General features: G+C 37.8%; 1 protein-coding gene across 3 annotated transcripts in view; it reads left to right on the top strand.

Moving 5' to 3' along the window:
• Nucleotides 1-21,217, top strand: part of TOGARAM1 (TOG array regulator of axonemal microtubules 1) — an 80,979-nt gene that overhangs the window by 45,731 nt on the left and 14,031 nt on the right. For 2 of the 3 annotated variants that reach the window (XM_031024573.2, XM_081830574.1), the window contains exons 12-16: nucleotides 26-163; nucleotides 9,685-9,835; nucleotides 15,491-15,596; nucleotides 16,217-16,452; nucleotides 16,860-17,018. In XM_031024573.2, the coding sequence (XP_030880433.1) occupies nucleotides 26-163; nucleotides 9,685-9,835; nucleotides 15,491-15,596; nucleotides 16,217-16,452; nucleotides 16,860-17,018 (790 nt within the window). The remainder of the gene's footprint in view (nucleotides 1-25; nucleotides 164-9,684; nucleotides 9,836-15,490; nucleotides 15,597-16,216; nucleotides 16,453-16,859; nucleotides 17,019-21,217) is intronic. The other variant, XM_031024598.2, reaches the window with a different exon arrangement.

Genomic DNA, 21,217 nt, shown 5'->3' with positions numbered 1-21,217 from the left:
AGTTGATTGTTTTTCTCCCTTCTAGACTTAAATATTTTTGGAGATGAGGTGGGAATATCAAAAAATGAGAGTTCCCCTTTAGAAAATATTGCCTTCAGCCCTCAATTGAAAGGAGGGACCTGTTTAAAAAGGTCACCACCATCTTTAGTGTTTTCAGATTCAGGTAAGTAACTTGTTTAAATGTAAAGAATAATGTCACAAATGCTGGTTAAGCTCAAGAGACCACATATGGTTCAGTGCATTTGTGATGAAAAGAGCACTAAGCTAGTAGGAGTCAGTAGACAGACCTGGCTTCATAATTATCAGGCCTGCCTTTTAATTAACTTTCTGACCTGCAAATAGGCCTCAGTTTTCTGCCCCTATAAATATCCAAATTATCTCAAAGGTCTCCTCCATGCTCCCTGCAAATATTCCTGTTTCACTAAGGAGTGCCCATTTTATAGCTGGGGTTAAATGAGACTGTGAAGTTGGTTTATATTAGATCATGATTTTAAAAAATCATTGTATTTATCACTTATTCAGCCTGCCATTCAGTACTTACTAGGTTCTATACCTGGCCAAGAGTGGCTTCCAGTTTCCTGTGCTGTTTTTAAAAATATTAAATAGGACTCAGGCCCCTAAGTGGGAGGTGGAACCCTCGCTGGGACAGTGTGGTCTCAGGATCCTCGGGGTCACAGGAAGACCAGGGCTGCCTGAGTGTGGCAGAGCTCCCATGTATCGGAGCAGGTAAGCCAACTGTAATCAGTGAGCCCAGGAGTGGGCTTTCAGCTCGGGGTTTCCATAAACTGTGATTTGAGGCACAGTTGGGCCACTGCTCTTTGAGCAGGGGCCCAACAAGCAGCAGAACCAGGGAGAGCCCTCTTTTTTCCCCGGGAGGAGTGGCGTGAGAGCGTGCCCCAAGAGTCTGCTGGGTTTGGAGACTCCAAATGCGGCCGTGTGCCTTACATAGAAACACTTGGTCACAGGTTGGGTGAGCACGGAGTGCGGCTAGAGAGCTGGGAGACGAGTGATTGACTGCTTTTCTCTGAGGACTCACAGAGGAGTGGGGCCCCGAGCTTTTGGCTCCAGGGCTGGAGATTGGGAGGCCACCATTTTCATTCTCATCCTCAAAAGCTGTGCAGAAAGCCTTCAGGGAACAAAAGCCACATAGAGCAAACCAGAGCAGATTGCGTAGCCTGGCCCCAAGCAAGGATGGAGCAATTCCGCATGGAGAAGACCTTTGAGAATCAATGCAACAGGCCCCTCCCCCAGAAGATGCACAAGTCTGTGGAGTTTGGTGTGTGCAGAGAGGGAGACAGATTGACCTGGAGGATCTGTTGAGTGGGGTGGACTGTGACATTACTGCTCTAGGCCAGAGATTCCTGCAAAGCCATGTTTGCTCTGTCACTCTAAAGAGAAGTGGAAAGATGCCAAGGAACAAAAGTGGCTTAGCCAGCCAGCTCACATTAAGCCCATCTCCCTGACAAGGGGTGAGGCAACTCCACCCAGGCAAAGAGGCCTGAGAAGCCGAGCAGCAGGGCAACAGGCCCCTCTCCCAGAAGACAGACTGGAAAAACAGGGGAATAAGTTTAAGCTTATTTCCCATAGGACTCTAAAACTCCAGTGCCAGGAGAAAATAATTTGGGAGCTCAAGGTGTTCCACCACGACTCGCTGATACTTAGGGCTAAAATCTTAAATTTCTTTGTTAGTTTCTTTTCTTATTTTTTTTTTTAACCCTGCTCCCGTTACAAATATATTTGTATTTCCCAGCCTATGTTTTTAAGTCGTTTCTTAACTTTTATTTTCTTTTTCACATATATGTTTTATAGATTTATACCCCATTATAGCCTGTTTTTCACTCTCTTCAATTTTATCTTGCTATATATATGTAAGTTCTGATTTCTTTGCAATTTTGGGATATAGTTTCTTCTAACACAGAGACCAAAAATCAAGCATGAACAAGCAGAACACCCTCTGTGTCCACTCTGAGAGATTATAATCTCTCTCCCTGCCCTCCCCCCTCCTTTTTTTTTTTTCCTTTTTTCTTTCTTTTTTAATGTTTTGGATCATCTTGGCTTTGATGGAGTATCTGTAGTAGCTTTCAACCACTTTGGATTTTTTCGTAGATACATTTTGCTTGGGTTGTGGTTGATATTTTGGACTCGGTACATTCCCTCACCCATTCCTCAACAGAATGACTAGGAGGAGGAACTCCCAACAAAGGAAAGAACCAGAGACAATATCCTCTGCCACAGATCTAATGGATATGGATATAAGCAAGATGTCAGAGAAAGACTTCAGGGTAGCACTTATGAAATCAATAGCTAGGCTTGAGAAAAGCATTAGCAACAATATAGACTCTCTAAGGGCAGAAATGAGATCTAATCAGGCTGAACTTAAAAATGCTTTGAATGCAATGCAGTCTAAACTGGAAACTCTAACAGCCAGGGTATATGAGGCAGAAGAATGAATTAATGATCTAGAAGATAAGCTGATAGAAAGGAAGGAAGCTGAGGAGGATAGGGATAGGCATCTAGAAGCCCATGAGAACAGACTTAGATCAATGACACCATGAAACGTTCCAATGTCAGAATTATTGGGATTCCTGAGGGGGTGGAGAGAGAGGGAGGACTAGAAGGTATATTTGAGCATATCACAGCTGAGAACTTCCCTAATCTGGGAAAGGAAACCAGCATTCGTGTCCAAGAGGCAGAGAGGACCCCTCCCAAGATCAATAAAAATAGACCAACACTCTGGCATATACTAGTGAAACTTGCAAATCTTAGAGCCAAAGAAGCTATCCTGAGAGCAGCTAGGGGGAAGAGATTTCTTACGTACAGAGGTAGGGAAATCAGAATAACATCAGACCTATCCACAGAGACCTGGCAAGCCAGAAAGGTCTGGCAAGACATTTTCAGGGTACTAAATGAGAAGAACATTCAGCCAAGAATACTTTATCCAGCAAGGCTGTCATTCAGAACAGATGGAAAGATAAAGAGCTTCCAGGACTGGCAGAAAGGGAAAGAATATGTGACTACCAAGCCAGCCCTGCAAGAAATAATTAAGGGGAATTCTATAAAAGAAGAAAGACCCCAAGAGTAATATAGACCAGAAACTTACAGAGACAATCTATACAAACAGAGACTTTATGGGCAATATGATGGCATTAAATTCATATCTTTCAATAGTTACTCTCAGTGTGAATGACCTCAGTGCTCCCATGAAAAGGCATAGGGTTTCAGATTGGATAAAAAGACAGGACCCATCCACATGCTGTCTACAAGAGACTCATTTTGGACCTAAAGACACCTCCAGATTGAAAGTGAGGGGATGGAGAACCATTTATCATGCCAATGGACCTCAAAGGAAAGCTGGGGTAACAATTCTCATATCAGACAAACGAGATTTTAAACCAAAAACTGTAGTAAGAGATGTAGAGGGATGCTGTATCATACTTAAAGGGTCTATCCAACAAGAAAATCTAACAATTGTAAATATCTATATCCCTAACATGGGAGCAGCCAACTACATAAACCAACTATTAACCAAAATAAAGAATCGTATTGATAATAATACATTAATAGTAGGAGACCTTAACACTCCACTCTCAGCAATGGACAGATCATCTAAGCAGAAGATAAACAAAGAAATGAGCTTTGAATGACACATTGGACCAGATGGACTTCATAGATATATATAGAACATTCCACCCTAAAACAACAGAATACTCATTCTTCTCAAGTGCACATGGAACATTTTCCAGAATAGACCACATACTGCATCACAAATCAGGTCTCAACCCATATCAAAAGACTGAGATTATTCCCTGCATGTTATCAGACCACAGTGCTTTGAAACTGGAACTCAATCACAAGAAAAAAATTGGAAGGAATTCAAACACTTGGAAGTTAAAGAGCATACTGCTAAATAATGATTGGGTCAACCAGGAAATTAAGAATTTTAAAACTTCGTGGACACAAATGAAAATGAAAACACATCGGTCCAAAACCTATGGGATACTGCAAAGTCTGTCCTAAGGGGGAAATACATAGCCATCCAAGCCGCTCTCAAACAAGTAGAAAAATCCCAAATGCACAAGCCAACCTTACACCTAAAGGAGTTGGAGAAAGAACAGCAAATAAAACCTAAACCAAGCAGAAGAGAAGTAATAAAGGTTAGAGCAGAAGTCAATGAAATAGAAACCAAAAGAACAGTAGAACAGATCAATGAAACTAGAAGCTGGTTCTTTGAAAGAATTAATAAGATCGATAAACCTCTGGCCAGACTTATCCAAAAGAAAAGGGAAAGGACCCAGATCAATAAAATCATGAATGGAAGGGAAGAGATCATGACTAACACTGAGGAAATAGAACAATTACTAGAAATTATTACCAGCAACTATATGCCAACAAATTAAGGAACCTGGAAGAAATGGATGCCTTCCTGGAAACTTATAAACTACCAAGACTGAAACAGGAAGAAAGAGACAATCTGAATAGACCAATAACCAGTAATGAAATTGAAGCAGTAATCAAAAACCTCCCCAAAAAACAAGAGTCTGGGGCCAGATGGCTTCCCAGAGGAATTCTACCAAACATATAAAGAAGAAATCATACCTATTCTACTGAAGCAGTTCCAAAAAAATAGAAATGGAAGGAAAAGTTCCAAACTCGTTCTATGAGGCCAGCGTTACCCTGATCCCAAAACCAGACAAAGACCCCACCAAAAAGAAGAATTACAGACCAATATCCCTGATGAGCATGGATGCCAAAATACTCAACAAGATCCTAGCCAATAGGATCCAACAGTACGTTAAGAGGATTATCCACATGACCAGGTGGGGTTTATTCCTGGGATACAAGGGTGGTTCAACATTGGCAAATCAATGTGATACACTACATAAATAAAAGAAAGGACAAGAACCGTATAATCCTCAATAGTCCCAGAAAAATCACTTGACAAAATACAGCATCCTTTCCTGATTAAAACTCTTCAGAATAGGGCGCCTGGGTGGCTCAGTTGGTTAAGCGACTGCCTTCGGCTCAGGTCATGATCCTGGAGTCCCTGGATCGAGTCCCACATCGGGCTCCCAGCTCGGCAGGGAGTCTGCTTCTCCCTCTGACCCTCCCCCCTTTCATGTGCTCTCTCTCATTCTCTCTCTCTCAAATAAATAAAATCTTTAAAAAAAAAAAAACTCTTCAGAATATAGGGATAGAGGGAACATACCTCAATATCATAAAAGCCATCTATGAAAATCCCACAGCGAACATCATTCTCAATGGGGAAAAACTGAAAGCTTTTACCTTAAGGTCAGGAACATGACAGGAATGCCCACTCTCACCACTTGTGTTCAACATAGTACTAGAAGTCCTTGTCTCAGTAACAGACAACAAAAAGAAATAAAAGGCATTCAATCTGGCAAAGAAGAAGTCAAATTCTCTCTCTTTACAAATGACATGATAATCTATGTGGAAAACCCAAAAGACTCCACCCCAAAATTGCTAGAACTCATACAGCAATTCAGCAATGTGGCAGGATACAAAATCAATGCACAGAAATCAGTTGCATTTCTATACACTAACATTGTAACTGAAGAAAGAGAAATTAAGGAATTGATTCCATCTACAATAGCACCAAAAACCATAAAATACCTGGGAATAAACCTAACGAAAGAGGTAAAGGATTTATACTCTAGAAACTACAGAACACTTATGAAAGAAATGGAGGAAAACACAAAGAGATGGAAAAACATTCCATGCTCATGGATTGGAAGAATAAACGTGAAAATGTCTATGCTGCCCAGACCAATCTACACTTTCAGTGCAATCCCTATTAAAATACCATCGATATTTTTCACAGAGCTGGAACAAAGAATCCTAAAATTTGTATGGAACCAGAAAAGCCCCCAGATTGCCAGGGGATCGTTGAAAAAGAAAACCAAAGCTGGGGGCATCACAGTGCCTGACTTCAAGCTCTATTACAAAGCTGTGATCATCAAGACAGCATGGTATTGGAACAGAAACAGATACATAGATCAGTGGAACAGAATAGAGATCCCAGAAATGGACCCTCAACTCTATTGTCAACTAATCTTCAACAAATCAGGAAAGAATATCCAATGGAAAAAAGACAGTCTCTTCAATAAATGGTGCTGGAAAAATTGGACAGCCACATGCAGAAGAATGAAATTGGACCATTCTCTTACACCATACACAAAGATAAACTCAAAATGGATGAAAGACCTCATGTGAGACAGGAATCCATCAAAATCCTAGAGGAGAACATAGGCAGGAACCTGTTCCGACATTGGCCACAGCGACCTCTTTCAAGATATGTCTCTAAAGGCAAGGGAAACAAAAGCAAAAATGAACTTTTGGGACTTAATCAAGATAAAAACCTTTTGCACAGCAAAGGAAACAGTCAACAAAACTAAGAGGTAGCCCACAGAATGGGAGAAGATATTTGCAAATGACTTTACAGATAAAAGATTGGTATCCAAGATCTATAAACAACTCACACTCAACACAAAAAAACAAATAATCCAGTCAATAAATGGGCAGAAGACATGAACAGATATTTTTCCAAAGAAGACATACAAATGGCTAACAGACACATGAAAAAATGTTCAACATCACTCAGCATCAGGGAAATACAAATCAAAACCACAATGAGATACCACCTTACACCAGTTAGAATGGCAAAAATTAATAAGACAGGAAACAACAAGTGTTGATGAGGATGTGGAGAAAGGGGAACCGTCTTACACTGTTGGTAGGAACGTAAGCTGGTACAGCCACTCTGGAAAACAGTATGGAGGTTCATCAAGACATTAAAAATAGAGCTACCCTATGACCCAGCAATTGCACTACTGGGTATTTACCCCAAAGATACAGACCTGGGGAAAAGAAGGGCCACATGCACCCCAATGTTCAGAGCAGCAATGTCCACGACAGCCAAACTGGAAGGAGCCAAGATGCCCTTCAACAGATGAATGGATAAAGAAGATGTGGTTCATATATACAATCGAATATTTCTCAGCCATCAGAAAGGATGAATAGCCACTATTTGCATCGACATGGATGGAACTTGAGGGGCATCATGCTAAGTGAAATAAGAGGAGAAAGACAATTATCATATGGTTTCACTCATATGTGGAACATAAGGAATAGCATGGAGGACCATAGGGCAAGGGAGGGAAAACTGAATGGTAAGAAATCAGAGAGGGAGACAAAGCATGAGAGACTCTAGACTCTGGAACCAAACTGAGGGTTATAGAAGGGAGGAGGGTGGGGGATGGAGTAACCAAGTGGGGATTAAGGAGGGCACGTGTGGTGATGAGCACTAGGTGTTATATGCAACTGATGAATTGTTGATCACTACATCAAAAACTAATGATGTACTATATGCTGGCTAATAGAACATAATAAAAATAATAATTAAAAAATAATAAAATTAAAAATAAAATATAAAAACAAACTGCTTGATATTCAAAAAAAATTTTACACATCTTGGGAACGTTTAATATTCCACATAAAGTTTCAAATGCGGGAAAAAAAATAAAAAGAAAATATTTTAAAAAGTTAAAAAAAATAAATGAACAAATGAAAAAAAAATAAAAGTTCACCAGTGTCATACTCGCTTATTTAAAAAAGTTAAAAATAAATAAAAAATAAATAAAAGTATTAAATAGGTCTTAGGTATAGTAGCAACTTAGAAAAATCAGAGATTGAAGTAGAAAAATCTCATGAACTGTAATAAACATTAAGAATTATTGCTTATTATTTTTGTTTATTCTTTAATGTTACTAAAAAATAAACAACTATCATAAACATTTTAAAATTTATGTTGGGTCTGAAGTCTAGGGTATCAACAAAAAACCCAGAAGTACAGAAAAAATAAATATATAAATGTGATCTTGGACACCATACTTAACATCTCTCAAAGATAAAAGTAAAAGAGATTTGAAGTAGATGACTGTTAGATTGTTCCTAGTTTGCATTTCTTTTATAATGCAAGAAGCTTAGAAAACTTTTTAAAATGCTGTATTCTCAAAACTAATAATTGCTGAGTATGACTGATGACAGATGTTAACCTGTAAAATTACTGGTTAAACATGTCCCTAAGAACCAGTTAAATATAGGCATTTGTGAAGTTTAACCCTATTTGCTAACATTCTCAAATAATTTCACTATTAATATCATAAAATCTAGGGGGAGAAAAACCCACAATACTTCTTACCTAAGCTGTAAGAATACTGGCTGCTACTGGTAAAAATAGGGAAAGAAGTATAGATAGTAGCAAATAGTACAAATTGATAAGTATGTTTATGATAGTCATTTTGTAGTGTTTAATATTACCTTTTTAAAAATATCTCTTGGGTGCCTGGGTGGCTCAGTCAGTTAAGTGTCTGCCTTCAGCTCAGGTCATGATCTCAGGGTCCTGGGATCAAGCCTTATGTCAGGCTCTCTGCTCAGTGGGGAGTCTGCTTCTCCCTTTCACTCTCCCTCTGCGCTCTCTCTCTTTCCTCAAATAATAAATAAATAATCTTTAAAAAAATATCTCTTAACATGGAAAAATAATAAATCTTTATTCATTTACAAAAGCCAATGCAGGGGCACCTGGTTGGCTTAGTCGGTTAAGTGTCCTACTCTTGATTTTGGCTCAGGTCATGATCTCAGGGTCGTGGGGTCAAGCCCTGCATGGGGCTCTGTGCTGAACTTGAGATTCTTTCCCTCTCCCTTTCCCCCTGCCACCCCACCCCCCCGCTTGCACACATGCCCACTCTCTCTCTCAAATAAATACATACATAAATAAAATCTTTTTAAAAAATGCCAACACACATTTTATTTGATCTTTTTGATCTTTTCCTTTCTAATACCTCCACTATAGGTATCTTGCATTGTTCAGTGCCCCTAGGGCATTACCCTGAACACTAAATGATAATGATTTGTTTCTCTAATGTCCAGGGCAATGCCTTACATCTGGAAAATGGTTGGTAAATTTTTGATTATGGAAAAAATACTGCTTTTATTACCACACATGGTCTTAGGATTTGCAATAGACCATTAATTCTAAGCGGGTAGCAAAAAATTGGTATTTTTGGAATTCGGCTAGAATTCTTTACACAGGGATTCCTGGGTGGCTCAGTCGGTTAAGAATCTGACTCTTGGTTTCAGCTCAGGTCATGATCTCTGGTTCCTGAGATCCAGCCCCACAGCACGCTCCACACTGAACATGGAGTTTGCTTGTCTCTCCCGCTGCTCCTCCTCCTGCGCATGTGCTCATGCGCTCGCTCTCTCTAGAAGAAATAAAATCTTAAAAAAGAAAAGAAGAATTCTTTACACAGATGCTATGTAGCTTCATTTTCAGTTGTCATTTGTATAGTAAAACGGGTATATATCCACATGTTTTTATAAAATGGGATCATAATATTTCTGACTGATTTTTAGCTCTTAAAACTAGACTTTATTATAGGACTCATGACTGGAAAAACCACCTATATATTTATATTTGATATAATTAAATAATTTTGTATGTAAGAAGTAAAGTTTTAAATAGCTTTGTTGTCCCGAGTATTACAATTTTATTAAAGACTAAACTGATAATACTTGTTTCCATAAGAAATATTCATAGAATCTGTATTCAGAATATCATTTTTATCAGAGTTCTCTGATGCTTTATTTAATCTGGTTTTTTTGTTTTAGGTGAAGCATCTGGAGGCATTCCACAATATAAAGAAAGGATGTCTTCTGTCACTCACAGTCCTGAAATAATGGATACATCAGAACTACGGCCATTTTCCAAACCAGAAATAGCACTGACAGAAGCCCTTAGGCTTTTAGCTGACAAGGATTGGTAAGTTCATCAACCTTAACTTAAAACTAAGCTGAGTTCCAGAAGTTTTCTGAATATTTTTTATTAAAAACTTTGAAACATTCCCTATTAAAATAGTCATAGAAATGATTATTATAGTTCTTAGTCTGAGTTTTTTTCAACTTATTAATGTAACTGAACTCTGGTCCTAATAGCACTGTATTACAACCAGTTATAATTTATATACCATAATGACAGAGTTTAGCTTTATTAGGGGTTACATAAACCTTTTGGTACTAGAATACAAATCTCACCATTCCTCCAAGTGTTTCTCTGTGAAATACATCCTATAACAATCCTGGAAATACTTATCTGTTACTAGCATAGCTCAACAGCCTCCCAGCCCCGCCCTCCTGGAGCATATACTGTCCCATTACCTGCCTTGCTCCTCAGTATCTCTCTCCATCCCCATCCTCCATATCCTCAGTTTTACTTCTTTTACACCATATTCATCAACATTAAAATGTGCTATAATATCCCCTATTTTTAAAAAAACCTCCCTAAACTGCACATCTTCACATTTCTTTTATTCCCCTTTTTTAGCCAAGTCCTCACAAAGGCTGACTCATTGTCTATTTTTTCACCTCATATTCTCTTCTCAACCTTTAATTGGCTCTCAGCCCTCCCCACCATGACAACCGCATCACTGAAACTATGAAAGTGATCATCTTGCTATATCTGCATTGGTTATTTATTAGTGGTCATCTTAGCCTTTTAGCAGTATTTGACACAATCGACACTCCCTTCTAGTTTCTTGGTTCTTTTCTTGTTTTAGTATGTTCTTATTCCTTTTCTTTATTTGGCTTCAAAATTGAGGCATGCTCCAGAATACAATCCACTGGCATTCTCTATCTCCATTTATTCCATAGATCCAGGCTGGCGATCGTTTTCTGTAAAGAGCCAGATACTAAATATTTTAGGCTTTGCAGGCCAGATGTCTTTATCATAACTCCTCTTCTTTGCTGTTGTAGTGTAAAAGCAGCCTTAGGGGGCGCCTGGGTGGCTCAGTCATTAAGCGTCTGCCTTCAGCTCGGGTCATGATCCCAGGTCCTGGGATTGAGCCCCGCATCGGGCTTCCTGCTCCCGGGGAAGCCTGTTCTCCCTCTCCCACTCCCTCTGCTTGTGTTTCCTCTCTCGCTGTGTCTCTCTCTGTCAAAAAATAAATAAAATCTTTAAAAAATAAATAAAATAAAAGCAGGCTTAGATAGTAAGAAAAGAAATAGGTATAGCTATGTTCCAATAAACTTTACTTATAAAAATTTCTGATGGGGTCAGATTTGGTCTGTGAGTCATAGTTTGCCAACCCCTTTCCTAAAAGATTATATTCAACTGAATATATGTCTCGATTCTAGGTATCTTCTTGAGCTCTAAACTTATAATCCATCTGCCTGCTTGACATTTTCACTTTGATGCTTATAGACATTTTAAATTTAACATATCCAAAATAGAACTCTTGATTTCCCACTTCCTGCCAAGGTGGGTTAACAGGCATAAGATTTGCCTACACATCTGAAAGAACTAAAGAAACCATACAAAATATATGAAACAGTGGTTTTCAAAATATTCCTCAGTAGGCAATGAAAATTAGTGATCCTTGAGAGACAGGAAACAAACAAGGTGAACTCTATAATTGCCCTCGCTTAACCTTCTGCAGAGTTTCCAGGTTACAGCTCAAAGAAGGGAAAACTATGTAAATACCAGCAGAGATGGAAATGGAGCTGGGAGTTTGGGGATGCCAAGGTAACTAGAGTTTGCAAGGCAGAATGCCAGAGAGGATGGAGCTTCACAAAGAACTCTGGAGACCTTCAGAGGATTCTTCTCAAATATTTAGCTGAATACTAGTCAGGGCATAAATATAAATAAATTACCTGAAGCCAGAGCTAGAATGAAGTTACAGGGAACAGTCCCTGAATACTTCTTATTCCCATCAGCACAGTGGAAAACCTCATAATTCACAGGGCGTCAAGTAGAAAACTCAAAAGAGTTTTGCTTCTTAGTGTGGAAAAATAAACCTTAGGCTAAAGACTGGTTTGGCCCTGCCCAACAAAATATAAAGCAAGGCCTAAGAGGATCAAACTTATCAAATAACCTAACTCCATCCCAGAGCAAAGGTCAAAAATAATTTAGGAATACAGAAATATCTCAGGTAAAATGCATAATGACTGACATCCAATAAAAAATTACCAGGCATGCAAAGCAGCAGGGAAATACAACCATAATGAGAAGAAAAAAAAGACAACTATTGAAACCAATCCAAAAATGATACACATGATAGAATTAGTAGACAAGGACATTATAGCTATAGTTATAATTCTATTCCATGTGTTGAAGAAACTAGAGGAAAGACATAAACAGAGAATCAGTGAGCTGTAGGACAACTTGCAAAATCCCTTTTGCCATATAATGTAACATGATTGAGGGAAATAAATCCCCTTATAGTCACACTCAAGGGGAGGGTATTATGAGGTGGTATATGCCAGGGGGCAGGAATCATGGGTGCCATCTTAGAATTCTGTATTTCACATTAGGAGTAAAAAGGGTCATTTTATAATGATAATGATAAAAAGGTCAATTCATCAAGTGATCCTGATTTTATTTATCATATACAGAGCTTCAGAATACATTAAGCAGAAACTGGTAGAACTGCAAGAAGAAATAAATAAATCCACAATTACAGTTGGAACTTCAACAACCATCTCTCATTAATTGATAGAACTAGAAGAAAGAAAATCATTGAGGATATAGAAGACTTGAATGACATGATTGACCAACTTGACCTAATTGGCATTTATAGAATACTCCACCTAAAATAGCAGAATTTACATTCTTTTTGAGTCCGTAAGGAACATTTACCAAGAAAAATATTTTGGAACATAAAATAAGTAATTTAAAAGGATTCAGATTATACAAATTTTGTTCTCTGACTATGGTGGAATTAAATTAGAAGTTAGGAACAGATACCTGGAAAATCTCCAAATGTCTTGAAACTAGCACACTTAGAAGCAACTCATGGATCCAAGAAAGTAATCAAAAGGGAAATTAGAAAGTATTTTTTAACTTTTTTTTTTTTTAAGTAGGCTCCATGCCCAGCGTGGAGCCGTATGTGGGGCTTGAACTCATGACCCTGAGATCAAGACCTGAGCCAAGATCATGTGTCTGAGCCACCCAGGCACCCCCAAAGTATTTTGAATTTAATGAAATTAAGAATGAAACATGAAAATTATGAGATGCAGCTAAATTAGAGGGAAATTTATAGCACCATAACACCTATATTACAGAAGAAGAAACATTTTATATCGGTGACCTCAGCTTTCACCTTAAACTACAAACAGAAGAGCAAATGAAGCCCAAAATAATTAAAGAAAAGAAATAATAAAGATTGCACTAGAAATCAAGAAAATAGAAAACAAACAGTACAGGAAATCAGTGAAAGCAAAAGCATGTTCTTAGAGAAGATCAATTGATAAACCTGTGATCAGACTGATCAAGCAAAATAAGAGAAAAAAACAATTACCATATCAGGAATGAGGGAATAAACATCATTACTAATCATATAGCTCTTAAACAAACAATAAAGGGATATGATAAACAGCTTTATGCCCACTAATTTAACAACTTAGTGAAATGGATAAATTCTCTGAAAGACACAAACTACCAAAACTCACTAAAAACAAAACAAAAAATTAGCTAACCTCTATAATCCAATACGTATTAAGGACATTGACATTGTATTTAAAACTTCCACAAAGAAAACTCCAGGCTCAGATGGTTTTGCTAGTGAATTATACCAAACATTTAAGGAAGAAGTCAATTCTACACAAACTTAGAACACTGAAGAGGCTGGAGTACTTCCATCTTATTCTTTGAGGCCAGTATCACCCTGATACCAAAACCATACAAAGAACTACAGACTGAGATAAAAAATATCTCATGAACATAGATGTAAAAATCTTTAAAACAAGTTTTTATTTCCCCCCCTCCTAATCCCAAATCTGCTTCTACCTCGGTGTTCATCATCTTAGTTAATAACTCTGCCATGGATATTTAGTTGTTCATACCAAGTCAGTGTTGACTTTTTATCATTTCTTTATATCCCATCAGTTCCTTTATTTTCAGAATTTATCTCAGCTGCTGATCCTGTCGTCCAAGCCACACCTGGCTGTAGTAGTGTCATCACTGGTTTGCATGCTTCCATGATTGCTCACCTCATACAACAGCCAGAGTGATACTGTTAAATCTCAAATCAGAACGTGGGATTCCTCCCCACAAAACCCTCCAGTGGCCCCCTAGAACACTAGAAAAAAAATTGTTAAACTTTTTTATAGCTTACAAAGTTTTTCATTTTCTGTCCCTTGCCTCTTTCTGTAGCCTCATCCCCTACAGGGGGATGGATGCTCTGCCTTACTTACCCACTCTAGCCATTGGGCTATTTCCTGAACATTTATGCCTCAAGATCTTTGTACTTAATTCTTTAAACATTCTTCCAGTGTCTTCTCTTTCTCTTCATGCAGGTATCCGTCAAATGTCACCTCCTCAGAGAAGCCTTCTCTCATGACTTTAACTAAAATAGTGTTCTTTTCCCCATCTTCTTATACTGCTTTATTTTTAATATTGCTACCTGACCTTATATTTTATTTTAATACCTCTCTTAGCAATTTGATTATGATGTTCCATGTTGTGCTTTTTTTTTTTTATCTGTTTGGGGTTGTTCTTAGATCTGAGAGTTTATAGTTTGAATCAAATTTGGAAAAATTTTAGCCACTTTTTCTTAATTTCTTTTCCTGCCTCCCTCTCTCTTGACTGTACTGTTATTTGTGTGTATAGAATTGGGTTGTTTCTGCATTTAAATTAATTGTTTTTATGCTTATCCAAAAAAAAATGAGGATTTTGAACCAGACAGCTATTTAAATAGGTTTACTCTTGCTACCTTGGATTCTTAGGTCTTTCCTTTTCTCTGAGTTTTCCATAATTCATTCAGGGAATGTAAATGTTTAAAAAAATGACTGCCATCTATATTACCTAAGGAAATATTACAATATTACTAAGGAAACTAATTTTGGCTCTCATTTTTCAAACCTATAAGATGAAAATCATCACGTTGGAAATGTTATACCTAAATCCCACTTGAATCCCACTCTCTTGTTAGTATCCACCTACCCTTCTTTGGCTCATTAGGTCAGATAATGAAAGAAAAATACAAATTACAGAACCATCTGTTGGTGGTTTTCTGCTGTTGGATTATATATTTGCCAATAAGGTAGTTACTTTTCTCCTTCCATTTTTGTTGTATTGCTTCCCTCACCTTTTGTTTGCCATTCCTTTCCCTTCTGTTCTCTAGAAAGAATATGACATTCTTATTACTAGGGAGGAAATATTTCTTTTTATTTACGAAGCATGAACTTAGTGTGATGTCAATGGTGATTTTAGCTCTTAAAAGATCTTTTGAATCATGAAAGAGAACTATTGGAGCAAATAAAACTTTACATATTTTTCATTTGAAATTCCTAAATGATATGGAAAAATAAGCAACATCTCCTCAGTGGCAGTATTTCATACGACAAAAGAAGACATCTGAGATCCTGTTCCAGTTGAGCCCCATTTAATAAGTGATTTTGTCATTTGTTTCTTTTCCCATAGGGAGAAGAAAATTGAAGGACTGAATTTTATTAGGTGCTTAGCTGCTTTTCATTCTGAAATATTGAACACAAAGTTGCATGAAACAAATTTTGCAGTAGTTCAAGAGGTAAACTTATTTTTCAGCTGAGTTAAGGATTGTTTGGATAAGAAAGAATAAATATGCCATGTTAATTTGACCTTTAAAAAATATCTCTGTACTAGGGGCATCTGGGTGGCTCAGTCGGTTGAGCATCCAACTCCTGATTTTGGCTCAGATCATGATCTCAGGGTTGTGAGATTGAGCCCCACATGGGGCTCCACACTGAGGGTTGAGTTTATTTAAGTTTCTCTTTCTCTCTTTCTTTCTGCCCCTACCCTCCTCTTGTGCTCTCTCTCTCAAAAAAAAAGAATACCTCTGTACTAAATGATATAAGTAGGCTTATATGTAGTTACAAGTAGTTCCTATATGGGGCTCCTGGCTGGCTCAGTCAGGAGAGCATGCAACTCTTGATCTTAGGGTCATGAGTTCGAGCCCCACATCAAGGATAGATTTTATTAAAAAAAAAAAAAAAGTAGCTCATACCTTACTTTGCAACTTTTAAAAATTTTTATTAAATGTTAATTTTTAGGACATAGATAATATGTATTAAAACATGTTACTTTAATAGTAAATTTGGTTTCAAAGTCATTATTACTGATTTTCTTTCAGAATATCAGCAAAATGTACATTTTGGAAATTTTTTTTAGGTGAAAAATTTACGCTCTGGAGTTTCTCGTGCTGCTGTGGTCTGTTTAAGTGATCTTTTCACTTACCTGAAAAAAAACATGGATCAAGAACTAGATACTACAGTAAAAGTTTTGTTGCACAAGGCTGGAGAATCAAATACATTTATAAGAGAAGATGTTGACAAAGCACTGAGAGCTATGGTCAGTAATGTAACTCCTGCACGTGCAATTGTTTCTCTTATCAATGGAGGACAAAGGTAATATTTGAAATAATCTTGATATGTCCTTAAACTAAAAATACAATTGTTTGCAGTCTGGGATGTAGGAGAAACACAAGCAAACTTCAGTATTATTTTAGTCAAAAAACAAATAATTCTTATGTGATAAACATCATATTAGGTACAGAGCATACAAGGAAAATAATACTGTTATTCTCATAATTTTACTTATATTCATAGATCTGGAACTAAATAAATGTCAATGATTATGAGTTTTGTTTTGTTTTTAACTTCTTGGGGATGGGTAACTAATGTAATTTGTCATTTTAGCTTCCAAGGATGATTGTTGAGGGTTAGGAATAGTTTAATCATTTAACTTTAAAGGTATGTCTTTGGTAAATAGTTCATACATCAACTTTGTTTCAATTGATCATGTTTCCTTGTAGCCATTTACACATTGCAGTAAGAAGATGTACAGCCCAGCACTTATCAGATGTTGTGGGATTTATGGAACCAGAACGTATTTTATCTGGAACAAAGGATATGGCTGACCGGATATTACCAGCTGCTGCCAAGTTTGCTCAGGACAGTTCACAAGAAACCAGGTGAATAGCTGCCAATAATATTTGCCGAATCTGTTAGGATAAGGGTTAAAAGTAGGCAGCAAAGGTTAAAAAAGAGTAAACATTTTTTCTAAATGGACAAGTGGGGTCCCCAGGGATTGGTGCTGGGACAGATAGACTTATTTAACCAATTTGTAAATGATCTTGAGGGAGTGCACAGTGAATTCTCCAAATTTACAGATGACACTACATACTTCTGGGTAGTGAGATGCCATGTCACAGGGATGAACTGCATGAAAACGGCACAAGACTATATGAGTGGGCAGAAAAGTGGCAGAAGAACTTCATTGTGGGCAAATGTAAGGTAATGCACTTAGGGGAAATGATATATTTTCCAAGCAATCAGGTGAAATCAAGGAAATAGGTGCACATGAAAAATACAGGAAGCGAAATGGATAACATACTGTCTCCTGAAACATTAGATAGCTGCACTTAGAAAATCCCATAAATTTCTGATTGCTGTACTTGAAGAACAATTCTATGAAGGTTAAGAGAAAAATGACAAAAGAATTAAGATGTGGATGGTACATTACTGTATTGGTAACTTTTTTTTTTTTAAGTAAACTCTGTGCCCAACCCCAACATGGGGCTTGAACTCACAACCCCAAGAGTAAGAGTCACGTGCTCCATCAGCTGACCCAGCCAGCTGCCCCTTGATGTATTGGTCACAGAAATTTTGGATATAGTCAAGAGCCTAGGTTCAATTCCTAGCCCCAATCACTTTTTGCCCTTAAGCAAATTACCTAACGTCTGTTAGCCTAAGTTTTCTCGTATGTAAAATTAGGAAGGTGGGACTAGGTGATTGATAATGTCCCATATAAAACCTAAAAATTTATGGCAGTTACATATGAAGATAGATTAAAAGTGGGAGGGAGGGTCCTGAGTTCACAGAGACTAAAGTAAAGAAGGATATAAAATTGGGGCACATGAGGGGCGCCTGGGTGGCTCAGTCGTTAAGCGTCTGCCTTCGGCTCAGGTCATGATCCCAGGATCCTGGGATCGAGCCCCAGGATCAAGCCCCGCATCGGGCTCCCTGCTCTGCGGGAAGCCTGCTTCTCCCTCTCCCAGTCCCCCTGCTTGTGTTCCCTCTCTCGCTGTGTCTCTGTCAAATAAATAAATAAAATTTAAAAAAAAAAAATTGGGGCACCTGGGTGGCTCAGTCGTTAAACACCTGCCTTCAGCTCAGGTCATGATACCAGGGTCCTGGGATCGAGCCCCGCATCAGGCTCCCTGCTCCGTGGGAAGCCTGCTTCTCCCTCTCCCACTCCCCCTGCTTGTGTTCCCTCTCTCACTGTGTCTCTGTCAAATAAATAAATAAAATCTTTAAAAAAAAAAAAAAGAAGGCTATAAAATTAACATTTTAAGACAAATGTATCCATGACTTTAGGTAACTAGAGTTAATCTTATGGAAATCATTATACCAGAAGCTAATATAGAAAGTCAATGTATTCATTTTCTATTGCTGTGTAACAAATTACCACAAACATAGTGGTTTAAGGCAACACAGACTTTTTTAGCTTACTGCTCTTTAAGTTAGAAGTCTTGCATGGCTCAACTGCTTTCTCTGCTTGGGGTCTTCCAGGATTATAATCAAGGTAATGATAATGCTGAGCTCTTATCTAGATGTTCTGTAGAAGAATTTGCTTCCAAACTCATTTTGGTTGTTGGCCAAATTCAGTTGCTTGTAGTTATAGGACTTAGGTCTCTATTTCTTTGCTGGTTTTCAACCAGGGTCCTCTCTCAACTCCTTAAGGTCACTCGAATTCCTTCTTGTGCAGCCCCCTCCATCTTCAACCCAGCAAAAGTATGGTGAATCCCCCTTGTGCTTAGAAGCTCTCTGATTTCCTCTTCTGCTACCAGCTATAGAAAGCTCTCTGCTTTTAAGGACCTGTATGATTAGATTAGGTCCACCCAGAAAATCTCTGTATCTTAGAGTCAACTCTACCATATAACATAATATAACATAATCCTGGAAGTTATATCTCATATTTATAAATTGTAGGTATTAGAGCAGTCCTGCTCTTTGGGGAGCCATTTTGGAAGTTATGTATACCACGGTAAAGTTCAAAACAATTTAGGCTTTGGATCATAATAAACTAGTTAGGGACAAAAAAAGATTCATAATGGTTGTTGTATATACATCTTAACCTTTCCTTAATGACATGGTAATTCTTCTAATCCATTTTGTCATTTCTTATTTGAAGTTTTAAAATTATAAAATGGTTACAACTTTATAGTTTTACTATTTCTCACATTTAGTGTCCCTATTGCTTGTTTACTTGTTTGTTTTAGCCATTCTCATATCATTAGGGCCTGTGATGGACCTACAGTCCTTAATGTTCTGGGCTAAAAGTTATAATCATCTTTGAAACTATAACTGATTATGAACTACTTATCAAGGGGTAACCTTATTCTGATTCTGAGGAGAGAACAGTAATTTTTATTTTCTGATACTACCTACCTTCCTTTCTATAATTCCATTACAGTTGAAGGAGCCTGATTGATACACATATTCCTGAGATCATTCTGTACCTTCTCCCTACCTTGCAAGACTTGCCTTTTCTGGTTCATCCTAGTCCCATATATTCCAAGTTGTAAGAAAAAGCATAACTAATTAATTTTAGGGCCAAGCCTCTTTGAAGAATAGTAATATGGTATAAGGTACTATAAGATCCCTCTATCCAAAAATATCTCCAATACCCATGACATCTGTGGTTCTATCACAATGATATCTTGGCTTAAGGTTTTATCCTAAAAAGAATTATTTTTTAAAAAAAGAATTATTTTTAAATTTATATACTACCATAAAAAAAAAAAACTTAGTTTGGAGAGCATTACACATTCATTATATATCATCCATGATTTACCAACTAACTTTGGGTATGTTTTAGGTAGCAGAGAATAGGTTTTTGAAGAATTGGAACCCAGATAGGTTTTGGCAGGGGGGAAAAATAGTGAGGGTAAGAAATACAGGAAATACAGAACCTAGGGAAGGTTGACTTAGGTCAGAACACCTTTCACCAGCAACCTCTTGCCCAGTGAGCAAGGAGCCCAGGATAAAGACAGACTTCTTCTAACTCACAGTTCTGCCAAATACCAGCCTTGATATGGACCCAAGGGTGCCTGAAAAATAGAATTCAAACATTTGGCTCTCCAAGAAGAGATTTGAAGATCTGAAGCTATAGTGTTTTTTAAAGGTTAGGGACAACAATAGCCCAAGTGTGGTAAGAGCCGTGATGCCCTTCAAACAGACGAATAGATAAAGATGTGGTCCATATATACAATAGAATATTAATCAGCCATCGGAAAGGATAAATAACCAACTTTTCCATCAACATGGATGGGACTGGAGAAGATTATGCTAAGTGAAATAAGTCAAGTAGAGAAACTCAATTATCATATGGTTTCACTTATTTGTGGAACATAAGGAATAGCATGGAGGACATTAGGAGAAGGAAGGGAAAAATGAAGGGGGGGAAATCAGAGGGGGAGACGAACCATGAGAGACTGTGGACCCTGAGAAAGAAACGGAGGGTTTTAGAGGGGAGGGGGGTGGGGGGATGGGTTAGCCCGGTGATGGGTATTAAGGAGGGAACGTATTGATGGAGCACTGGGTGTTCTACACAAGCAATGAATCATGGATCACTACATCAAAAACTAATGAGGTACTGTATGGTGACTAACATAACATAATAAAAAACAAAAAACAAGAAAGAACAGGTGAATAATCCGGAAAAAAAAAAATAAAGTGGGTTTTTTATAAACCAAAAAAAAAAAAATAAAGGTGAGGGACAGGAGAATGTTATACTCCAGTTCAGTTAGTATAACTACGTTGCAGTGGCTTGTTTAAAATAGGGATGACAGGGGCGCCTGGGTGGCTCAATCGTTAAGCATCTCCCTTCGGCTCAGGTCATGATACCAGGGTCCTGGGATCGAGCCCCGCATCGGGCTCCCTGCTCGGCGGGAAGCCTGCTTCTCCCTCTCCCACAACCCCGCTTGTGTTCCTGCTCTCACTAACTCTCTCTCTTTGTCAAATAAATAAATAAAATCTTTAAATAAAATAAAATAAAATAGGGATGACAATCTTGATATTGACAGGTTTTTTCTATTAAAAAAAATTGCATCTAAGGATAGAAACTGAGTTTGTTAAGGTATATAAAATTATTTGCATATTTCTCAAA

The sequence above is a fragment of the Leptonychotes weddellii genome, chromosome 9 (genome assembly GCF_054177405.1).
Source record: "Leptonychotes weddellii isolate Sample4059 chromosome 9, ASM5417740v2, whole genome shotgun sequence".
Lineage (NCBI taxonomy): Eukaryota > Metazoa > Chordata > Mammalia > Carnivora > Phocidae > Leptonychotes > Leptonychotes weddellii.
This window is presented reverse-complemented; position numbering and strand designations above follow the sequence as displayed.